The sequence below is a fragment of the Aythya marila genome (assembly GCF_965140915.1).
Source record: "Aythya marila genome assembly, chromosome: 1".
NCBI classification, from domain to species: Eukaryota; Metazoa; Chordata; class Aves; order Anseriformes; family Anatidae; genus Aythya; species Aythya marila.
In genome coordinates this window covers 153,382,322-153,393,605 of record NC_139042.1, presented here as the reverse complement: position 1 = coordinate 153,393,605, position 11,284 = coordinate 153,382,322, and the positions used below count along the sequence as shown (strand labels likewise).

General features: G+C 49.3%; 1 protein-coding gene across 1 annotated transcript; it reads right to left on the bottom strand.

Annotated features, from left to right (window-relative positions):
* Positions 1-1,961: 1,961 nt before the first annotated feature.
* ATF4 (activating transcription factor 4) lies at positions 1,962-4,842 on the bottom strand. Its single transcript, XM_082781007.1, has 3 exons — positions 4,669-4,842; positions 3,420-3,731; positions 1,962-2,903 (listed from the first exon to the last, which is right to left on the bottom strand). The coding sequence occupies exons 2-3, from the start codon at positions 3,631-3,633 to the stop codon at positions 2,053-2,055; spliced, it is 1,065 nt and encodes a 354-aa protein (XP_082637133.1). The 5' UTR covers positions 3,634-3,731; positions 4,669-4,842; the 3' UTR covers positions 1,962-2,052.
* Positions 4,843-11,284: the final 6,442 nt, after the last annotated feature.

The following is an 11,284-nucleotide window of genomic DNA, read 5'->3' as shown; positions in this document are numbered from 1 at the left end:
CAGCTTTCTGGGTGCCCTGCAAGGAGTCCTATAAAAGGCAGGTGTGGATCCACCGCAGAGAGCAAAGCAGCTCTGAGCTCACAGTTCTGATGCCCTCACCGCCCAGCCTGCTGCCCAGCTTCAGCTGCAGTGGATCTAAGGGAAATGGAGGTGGTTGGGCAGGGGGATTGGTTTGGGGAGGAAAAGAGGGATTTGCCCTATAGGGAGAAGCCACTTGCTTATACAGGTTATCATTTTTTTTTCCTGTGGCTCAGCTGATAACAAGCACATTAAGGATTTGGCCCATCAAGGGCGAGATTATCCTGCTCATTGGGCTCTCCTGCCTCTAATTACCCCCAACCCCAGCCTCGCAGGTCCAGCTGATCTGAGGGAAACCCTTCAGGTTGCTTTACCTCCCAAAACAGAGCAGTCCCTCCTGCCTGCATGTGGTCACCACTAGGGCCTGGAAGAACAAAGCAGCACGTAAAGCAGGATGATGGGCCTGCCAGGTTGTGGTGCCCCCTCTTTGTATGGTCTGTATCGGTCAGGGCACTTGCCCGGGAGGTGAGAAGAGGGGAAGATGCTCCTGTGAAGCCAAGGCTGCTCAGACAACAAGTCACTGGTTCATGAAACACAAGGCAAGGGGCTTAACCCAACCCTCTTGTCATGTGGCATGAGCCTGAAATCCTAATGGGGATCCTTTTCGTTGTAATTTGAATAGCCCCAAGCACCAGGATGGGGAAATTACTAGGGCTCAAGGACTGCAGTCCTAGCTCAAGGACTCAAGAGCCAGAAACAGGACCCCATAAGGCTGCAATAGGCAGGACAGAAAAAAAAATAAAATGTTTTAAGTAACACAAAAGACATCCTCCCTCTCTTGTTCCAGCAGCGGTCATGAAGCCACTGCCCAGGCTGGGACGTGCAGGCACCGGGGCTGGGCCGCTTGCTGGGTCATGTCAGTGCGAGTGAGAAGGAATATTAACTCCCCGGGGAAGGATGCACGTGTCCACTTGCCAAAGCTGCCTCTGGCAGGCCAAGCAGGGATTAAGGAGTCTGCTGGTATCACTGCATCTGGGTGTCAGTGGGGAAAAAAAAAAAAAATCACACACGCAAAATGCTTGTAAAGGGCACGTCCCAAATCCCGACGCTCTTATTAGCAGGATACAGCTGCCCCGACCATGGAGCTTACTGGATTTCAGAACCTCAGAGAACAAACCAAACAAAAAAATTCCTAACACTGCCACGAATGTAAGCACACTAATAAATGTAGTGCCTACAGGCTGAAACCACCCCGCTATGCATGCTCCCACCTGCCATCTTTATGTTCTTTTGCGTGTAACAGATACTATCACAGCACGTTTTCCCCCTTGCGTCTTCTCCTGACTCTGCAGGACCAGAGAACTACCTCGCTTACCGCTGCCCCCACCAAGAAACACCAGCCCAGGAGCCGGGCTGAAGCTCCTGCAGCACATCGGTGTTTCCACCAGCTGCATGGCTTCCGTAGAGCTGAACTGGCCCCAAAACTTTGACACACTTCAGTGTCTGCGTGAAGAAGCCTCTAGAACTTTCACATGGAGGCGTGAAACCACCTCCCACTAAGTGTGCTCAGTGTAACCCCACTTATTGGCCCCGTGACAGTCCCTACCCGAACCCCACTGTCTAGGGCCAGGAAACTTTCCCTGCAGACATTTTGCACTTTTAAATTGTACTTCAAATGGTCCTACAGGCTCATAAATGGAGCATGCGTTTGCTACTGGAGACCTGGGAGTAATGCAGCATGATCTCCCCTGGCTCAATAGTTTACTTAATTGTTTATATTTACTTAATTGTATGTGAATTATGAGTCACTGCATTAACTGAAGGCACTTCCACACTTCATCAATTTCCCCATGCGGGGCAAGGAGCACACCATGTGGGCCAACAACGATTGCATGATGTGGTGTAAGTTATGCTTCAGAGGAACCCATTTATCTCACACACAATTGCAAGTTTACTATAAAATAATTTATTAGACAGCAATACACAGCTTCAGCAGCAAGCTTATATACATGCACATAAAAACTACTGACTACCCTACTCAGGGACCCTAGCTCTTTTGACCTTGGCCTTCCGGACCTCTTCAATCAGATCTTTTAGGTACTGGATTTCCTTGCTCAGGGAATCTGCTTTCTCCTTCAGGGCCTGATTCTTCTGCTCCAAGTCTCTGCACTCCCCTGACAGCGCCTCCTGTTCTGCCCTCTTCTTCTGTCGGTAGCGCGTGGCAGCTGTCTTATTCTGCTCCATCTTTTTCAGTTTCTTATCTATTTTCTTCTCTCCTTTCACCTTCGCTGACACTACCTTCTCAGCAGGCTGATCATAGGGTTTGGACCGCACAGCGCCACAGCTGGCATCGGCAGGGAAGGGGTTGTCATTGAGGGATCCAAGTGAATTGGTAGGACTGTGTTGGGGCGTTCCCAGGTAGGAGTCTGGGCTCATGCATATCCCGCTATCATCGGAATGGTTCTCCTCCTCCTTCTCAGACTTAGTGATCACTACCACAAAGGTGGGGCCCTCCAGTTTTCTTTCTCCTTCCAGAACATCCACTTCACTACCTAGCTCTAAACTAAATGAATGCTCTGGAGTAGAAGTAAGAGACCCTGGGGAGAGGGGAAAAGACCAGAGGGAAGCCAATGGGGCCATCGGATCTGCTCCAATTGGAGATTCGGGGAGATTGGTGATTAGGTCGGGGATCAGTGGAGGTTCTTTGCTGTGAAATTCCTGGGCGGTAGGGTCAAATAGGAGATCACACGTGTCTTCCAACGTGGCCATCAGCTCGTCTGGTGAGACGGTGGCGTCCAGATGTTCCATACCTAACAGGGCATCAAAATCAAATTCCTTCAGATCCATCTTCTCCACCATCCACTCCATGCCAGAGAAGGCATCCTCTGAAAAGGGGAAAAAAAAAAAAAAAATACTTTTCAGTAAAATTGCAACCAGTCACGTTTCTTTAACTCATCTAGAACACAAAAATAGTTTTAACACCTCCCTTGTTTCTTTTATTATTGAATAACTTGACTACTAGCATTGGCTGCAGGGTGCAACGTAAGCCCTACGCTGTTCTGACATTCCATCCCTCTTACTCTAATACTCTAAGAATTCGAGGTCATTTGAAGCACACAACCATGCTTGTTTCTTGTGACCTCTTCCAGGGAAGACTACCGTATTAGTTGGTGTGTTATTAAAAAGGCAACAGAAGTGTCATTTTATCCTACGCCAGTTCAGTAACCAGCAATTTTATGTTGTGTAACCAGTGCTGTACAGATGGTTTCCCAACCCAGGTATGTATGTAAGTTACCTTCCCATTTACGAGAAGAATCGCAACTTTATTTCTGAATAGGAATGTTCCAGAATTTATTATATGCAATCGTGATGCACCTTGCGCAAGTAAAATATTATCTTACCCTGGCTGCTATCTATGGTGTTGCCTAAACTGTCCACAGCGAGCCAATTGGAGGAGACTGCCTTAGCCTTGTCGCTGGAGAACCCATGCGAACTGAGGGGCTCGGCCACCTCCAGGTAGTCATCTAGGAGTCCCAGACTTTCCTCAGCCACCGAACACGGCTGGCTGAAGGGGGATGACACCCCCAACAGCATCTCGTTGTTCAAGAGGCTCATCTTGGTCAGTTTTTCGTGCTTTGACGTCGAAGGATGTGGATAAGCTGAAGGTCTTTGCGTCGACTACAGCAGTGCTGCTGTGTGGTGCTTTGAAAAACCTGGAAGACAGACATTTTGTTAAAATCCATCAGTACTCGTTCTGCTATGGTAACTTTTCATGAAAGATGCCTTTTGCAGGGGGTATGGCGGTATAAATTTGTACCATTTTCAGACATGGCTGGGGCTGGCCCCGCCCCCGTGACTCACCCCCCCTCCCCCCCAGCCGCAGCCATTTCGTGACCGCGCCGCTTCCCTCTCCCCGCCCGGCCGCCATTTTGTGCCTGCCACGTTTCCAGCGGGGCTGGGCACCGCGTGGCTGCCAGGGAGAACATGAAAAAGGTTAATAAGCCTTTACAAATAAACCCACTTACCAACTAGGGAATAAAAAGCATCACCTAGTGGCTCGCACTGCCTTTTTCATTCCCAGATGGCATGGACCACCCCCACGCCCACCCTCCAGATGATCGGGACAGACTTAATGCGGGAGTATTAAGGGATTATTGTACTACTGCCGACTTATTAATAGCTCCTTTTTATCTTCTCGTAACGCTAAAGATAGGGCTTATACTAAAACCCGATGCCTCATCTTCCTCACCTACAAAAGCATTCCCCTACGCTGAATAAGAAGCCCTTCCTGCGAAGGACTACTCTTACTCCCACAGAGACCTCCATTAAATGGGGAATTTCGAACCTTCAGAAGTTTTTTTTTTTTTTCCTTTGAATTATATGAGACTTTATTATTATTATTATTTTTCTAAGGATCTATTTCCTGCTATCCCCGACATCCCCCAAGTTTCAGCCCACAGGACGATGAGCTCCCCTTCCTCTCCCAACCCTTAATCCCTACTCTTTTCCCCCAAGGCGATATCGTTCATTGTCACAGGGATGACAAACCCACCCCAGAACGTCACTTTAAGGAGAAACCAAAAAAAAAAAAAAACAACGAGGTCTAGCACTCAGGGGAGCGAGCTCCCGCCCCTCACACCCGATACTCACGCCATGGTTGCAGATGCCGGGGATGTGCCGAGGCCGCCGCCGCTGCTGCTGCGCCTGGTGCACTGGCCGGTGCCGCCGCTGGCCCTGCCGCCCTTAGAGAGCCATGGCGGCCAGGGGAGGGGGGGCTGCTCCGCTCGGCGCCGCGCGGGGAGGCTCTGCGCGCACCGCCACCGCCACGGCCTTGTCACCTCGGGAGCACCCACACAATGAGGTGGCAGCGCCCGCCCGCCGCCTTTATATAGGGTCGCGCTAAGCAGCTCAAGAGCCGGACGTGAGGTGTCCTTCCGCGTAGCGTCACCTGCCTCCCTCCAGCGCCCGATAGCCCCTAAGTTTGGCTTTTTGGGCTTCTACTCCAGGCGTTCTGCTATGAAATCGCCGCGGGAGCCACCGATGAGGGTTGGAAGCCCACCGCGGAGCAGCTAAACCGAGGGACTATTTTGGTGTCTATCCGCGCCGCCAACCGCCGCGGGGTCACGTGACGGAGCGCTGAGGCCGCTTCCCCCTCCCCTCGGGGACCGTCGGGGGGGGGGCTCCCCCTGCCGCCAACAAAGACGGGGCGCTCGGCTCGGGGGGGGGGATCACGCGGGCACGGCGCGCGCTGATTGGCTGGCGGCCGCTCGTTCACGTGCGCGCTGAGCTGCCATTGGCTGGGGCCCGGAGGAGCCCAGATGGGGAGGCGAAGTGGGGGGGGGGGAGAAGGAGCACCTGGGCGACAAAATGGCGTCCTGAGGTGTCGGGCGGGGGGGGGGGGGGCTGCTGGTACTGTCACCGCCATTGTGCCTCTCGTTGGTTTCCTGCACCTACACTGACCTAGTCTCTCCAAGCACCGTCCCCTTCATTTCTAATGGCCCCTCTCGTCCTCCTCACAGCTCCCCTGAAGCGAGGAGGCGGCACGCTGCCGTGGCCTCCTGCTCCCCCTGATAACGCGTGAGCCCAGGGCAGCGCCGCCTCCCCTCCCGGCCTGCCCCCGCATGCAGCGCTGAGATTAAAGCCATGGTTGTTTTGGGGCACGGGTGGCGTGTCCGCACGTGTGGCGGGGTGCATGTCCCTGACCGACACTGCTGCCCTCACGGCTATGGCGTGGCGTCGACCTGGGGTGGTTTGTGAAGGGAGCTGCGCTACCAAGGAACCGAGAGCCCGAGTCTAATTAGTGCACTGAACCTACGCAAAAACTAACGCTGAATTCAGATATTCCCCAGCTGGGAAACGAGAACTTTCTCTCCTCCCCTCCCGTTTCACATTGACGCAGTTGCTTCCCTGTTCTCTCTGCAGCCATTACTCGGACCCATGTGATCACCTACATCCCCTCACAGCTGCAAAAAGTAGCCTCACCTTGGCAAGTTTTTAATGCACGCTTTCACATTGTTTTATCTGATCTAAATCAGCTAGGTGAGAAGGCAGCCCTGCACCCCTCCACCTCCAGCCCTGCCTGTACAATTCATCCAGCTCAGCTAGCTAACCCAGTACAAAATTCAGGGGGACAATTTTCTGCTGGTTTCAGTCCTCGTCATTTCACTCATGACACACAGTCTCCAGAAACACAGCTTCAAGGGAGCTGGGAAGATCATTTTTCCTGTGTTCCCTCACTATGTCAGAGCCATCTAGCTTCAAACGTTGCTTTTCCTCATTGCCAGCCCCACAGCACACCATCAGCTCTGAGAGTTAAGGTGGGTCCTTGCTTGCTCAAACATCATAGTCCTGCAGGTCAAACTCCTCCTGGCTACTTCTGCAAACGGCTCCACTGTTTTCCAGTTAGGGCTCGGTAGTATTTGTGTAAAGCCATGGCCTTGACTGAGTTTGTACAGGTGTAACTGTCTGGAACTTATTAAACAGCTCGACTAATAATTTGTGAGGACACATGACCCGGTTTCTACTTTTAGCTGTGAGATGTTACCATCAGCACTACAAATCAGGGTCTGTCACTTCGTCTCTGTAAACTGAGCGCTGGCAGCTGAATGAAAAGGGCATTTTTTCCTCTATGTTGGGTTGTTGTATTGCTGTTTTGTTTTGTTTCTCTGGAATTGAGCACAGATTTTGAAAAGACCCATTAAAATGGAGGAGGCAGCAGAGGAAAATGCCTTCCGACATCAGAAAACACCACGATAGCAACTGAGTGATTTAAGACGACTGTTCTGACAACTGCACAAACAAGTAGGCAGATCTTGCTTCAAAGCACAATTTCAGAGGATGCAGCAGCTTTCAGTGAAGCCCAGTGGGGGGCTGGACAGCATCTCTCGGTCCTGACTAGCTAAGGGAGAGCTCTCACATCCCCCACCTTGCCTGCTTGCCCCTCCTTGTAGTGAAAAGGGTGATTGTACAACTGTAATTGTAGCTAAATAAACAGAAACGCTATACACATACACACCCTATCCTTCATCTTGAAAAGGTAATTACAGATTCCTGTGGAAAGGACTCTGGGTACGTGTGAGCAAGAATCACGCAAGCAAAAATGAAATATGCAATGAGGAACTTAACCCAGATCTGCCTGTTCCCTAGCTGCCTGGTTTCCATTTTGTGTGTAAATGCAGAAATTTGTCTGCGTTTTGAGCTCCAGACAGATTTATTTTTTTTACAATCCCTAATCCTAGAAGTGATATCAAGTAACCAAAGTCTATCCATTCAGTGAACAATGTACTTTTCCCTGTTTTCTGAAGGACTGCAGAATTACTGTTCTTACATAATTTAATGAGATACATCTCTAATTCCTTTATAAATCGTGTCTCTGTGTTTGCAGATATTACATCAGAGGTTTCTCCTTCATAGCTAGAGTTTTTTGACTGAGCAAGAAGATAATTCTTTAAGCCCACTTAACAATTCCTTAAGAATTTTTGTACAAAGAAAATATTTTCTAAGCAGAGAACTACTAGCTACCCACTAACTCATAATGTCCCTTTCCAGTATAGCAGAGTAGATTTATAGCTCAGACATTGTGGAGAGAAGTCTGATAGCTCTGAAGAAAATTGAATTTACAGCACAAAAACAGGGCTTCTGAATGAAGATTTATTTATGAGTATGGTCGATAAACTCCTGATGACATGTTAACAGCTTTAGCACCATTGATGTTATTTTCCTGCCCTGGGTACCATATCTCAGCAAAGAGAGCTCCTGCAATAAGTCAGAACCATCCTTATCCAGAAGCAAGGGGACAGCCACAGGCAAAAGGAGATGCTCACGCAGAGCTCACAGCAGGGTAGAGGCCAAAGTGACCTTGCTGGGGAGTGATGAAATGCCCAGATAAATGCAGCATTGCAGAAAGCACCAGGAGGTGGGAAACTGATACTCCTCCACTCATGCTGCTCCTTCTTTGAGATGTAAAGATAATATATGGGGTCTTTCTTTCTTTCTTTCTTTCTTTCTTTCTTTCTTTCTTTCTTTCTTTCTTTCTTTCTTTCTTTCTTTCTTTCTTTCTTTCTTTCTTTCTTTCTCTTTCTCTCTTTCTCTCTTTCTCTTTCTCTTTCTTTCTCTCTTTCTCTCTTTCTTTCTCTCTTTTTCTCTCTCTCTCTCTCTTTCTTTCTCTTTCTTTCTTTCTCTCTCTCTCTCTTTCTTTCTCTCTTTCTCTCTTTCTCTCTTTCGTTTCTTTTCGTTTCTTTCTTTCTGAGCTAACATTGCAAAGGAAAAGAGGTTTTCTTCTATCAGCAAATATACAGGAGCTAAACATGCCGAACGCTCAGCTGTTAAGCACGCAGAAGGCAGGGCAGACGTAAATGTTTCCATAGTGACATCTCCTCGCACAGTCTCGCCCATCTGTATACGATGCTCAGGGACGCACTCCCGGCACAGCATCGCAGGGAAGCAAGGCGGGGGGGCACAGGGGACATGAATTACCAGGCCACAGAGGCAAAAATAATGGAAATTGAGGCGTTTGCTCCTTCCTGGAGCGCTGGGACAGCCAGAAGGGCTTGCAGACACCGCACCAGGAGGGTGCATGACCCCATGGGGGCACTGGGCGGGTGGCTTTGGGTCTCACACCCCAGGGAATGGGCAGATGAGCTTTGGGCTGGCCCTGGGCCCTGCTGGGGTGTCTGGGGAGGAGGGGGTGTTGCCTGCTTCCCAGGAGGATGAGTGTGAGGGCAAGTCCTGGAGGGGATTCTTGTGATAATTTCTGGCCTTTGAAGCGTCCATCAGATGGGCAGGACAACAGGAAGCAAAACTGGGGCTTGCAACCTTACTCTGCACTTCAAAAAGCAGAGTTTCCAGAGGCCAGCAGGAATTTTTACAGGAGACAGAAGTGCTGAGGGAAACACAAGGGAGGAATGAGGCAAAGTGCCTAGAAATTCTGCGAGATTTCAAGGGAGAATTACCTACAATCTCTACAGCTCGGGCTAATTCACAGCGCTTCATTGCTTTCCTCCTCACACGGCACAAACAGATAACCGAAGGATCTTTTCTGCTGGATTCCCATTGTAAGCTCTTCAGGGATCACTTTATAGATGTTCCACTTTAAAACTAGATTGAGAAGCAAATATATGTGATTAAAGATCAAGCTGGGAGGTATTAGTGTCCATCTTTTATTACATACAAACAAGAAATAAGTTAGCCATATGCCGTGCCTCGTTTGTTTTGGACCAGAGCACCAAATGGAACCGCTAATAAATCATTCATTCCTCAGCCACCTCCTCGCTTTCCGTATGTTTCCATCCTGTTATGTAAATATCACTGACATTTGAAATGAGACTAATAAAAAAAAAAAAAAAAAAAAAAGATTAAATCTGCAAGTTACATTTGCAACTTACAGTTCAATTATTTTAGACGGATATGGAAACAATCCTGGTTGTCCACCTACATTTTTCTTACCGAGCAAACGTGGGCATGCCAAGCACATGCTGATAGCTCGCAAAATATGGCTCTCCAGAGGCTGAGCTACTCGGAATCAGCCAGGCTGTGGCCAGCTGCCACAAGTAAAAACATTGTGCAAATCCTGCTAAGAGGGAGGTAAGTTTTAACTTGTAACTTGCCCCAGCATGAATTTCCTGAGCGAAGCTACAACTGGTTGAAAATGATGTTTAGCGAAAAATATGTGTGGTGGGGGGAGGGAGCTGCCTTTTGTTCAGACCATCGGGGGATTTTTTGGTTTTCTCATCTTCCAGACGTGTTTTATTACGATGAAAGGATTCGGGGGTGAAGAATAATCCCTCGTGTGTATTAACACATATGGGAGCAGTTTAGCACACAAACAAAAGCCTTCCAGTTGTCCAAACAATAAAAGACCAGAAACATATCTCCTGACAACCCTTATTCTTCACAGGGCTGTAGTTCCTGCAGACCTGGAGCAGATGTGCATGCACTCAGTGCCCCTCAAAGTGAAGGTGCCTGCTGTCCATCGGTAGCATCTGCTGAAGCCACACGTGTGCCAGGTGTCCTGTGCAAAAGGATGAAAAGAAGAGTGGCAATGCAAATTATTATTTTATTTTTTTTCCTAGCAGTGCAAAGTTAGCAGGAGCTGAGGCCTGAAAATCCGGTAGAGATGATGAGGCTGCAGCATCTCAGACAGCCACAGACGCCTGTGGGTGAGCTCACAGCCCAACACCACTTCAGTGGGTTCGGCTTTCTCCGTCTCAGTGTCCCTTAAACTCGTCACAGTGAGGACTCCTGGCTCCATCAGTCCAACAGCAATTACCTGTCTCTCCTAAACTAGCAGCTTCCTGAAGCATGTGGAAAAGTTCCCTGAGCTTGAGTTACACCGGCCTCTCTGCTCAGCAGGGAGGCTGCATGATGAAAGGCTGGTAATGCCACACCGTGTTCTGTGTGCTCGGTCTGGGGATTTGTTTTCAACTTTGGGTGACTTCAGAGGGTCTTGAAAGGCCAGGAAGAGAGGCTGTAAGTGGATGTACCTTATAAATGAGATAAAACAGGATCCTGGGGATGCCTCGTGTGCGTGTGAGGTCTCTTTGTCTCTGAAGCTCTCAGGTAGCTTGAGCAGGAGCACCGACAAACCAGGTAGAGCAGGTGAAGCTCTGAAACTCATCTGGGGATAAATCAGTGTTGAGGCTGTAGCTCCCCAGCTCCACAGGGAACGCTTGCAGATATTATTTAGTAATATTTTTCCACTGCTTGTAGGCAGCAGCTGCTTGGTGGCTGGAATTAAGCAACAAACTTTAATCTGTTTCAATATATACATTTGTTTATAGGGAAGGAGAGAGAAAATATTAGTGGATGTCAGTGTGGCTGGGATAGCAGTGTCAGTGAGACTGATGTGAGAAAGCAATGACAATTTGTAAAACAATAAAAATAAAGGGGGAGGACGAGGAGTTCATAACCCAAATCAGCAGGCCATCGTTCGAAAGAAAAGGCACTGGACCGGATGCTCGCTACAGTCTCTCAGGGCCACAGGCAGTAATTTGGAAATGGAGAGATTGGTGCCTTGGTCACGCGCTTGCCTCAGCAAAAACCGACCTCTGCTGGAGCGCCAGGAGGCCGGGCCCCCTGCCAACACGCTCCCTCACAAGCAACGTGGGAGCCGTGGCTCTGTGGGATCATTGCGTCTTCTGCTGTCCCTGCCTTGGCATATCTCAGGCCCTCTGACAGCACATCGCCCCTGCTATAAGCCACCGGCAGCCTGAGCGTAACTCAGATGATGTTATCTAGGTAAGCGAAGGTAGTTATTACATCCAAGGCC

Bases quoted from the DNA above. Each gene is read 5' to 3' on its own strand.
- ATF4 (XM_082781007.1), bottom strand. From the start codon at position 3,633: ATGAGCCTCTTGAACAACGAGATGCTGTTGGGGGTGTCATCCCCCTTC. The intron at 2,904-3,419 runs GTAAGATAATAT...TCCCCTTTTCAG, and splicing joins CACCATAGATAGCAGCCAGG to AGGATGCCTTCTCTGGCATG.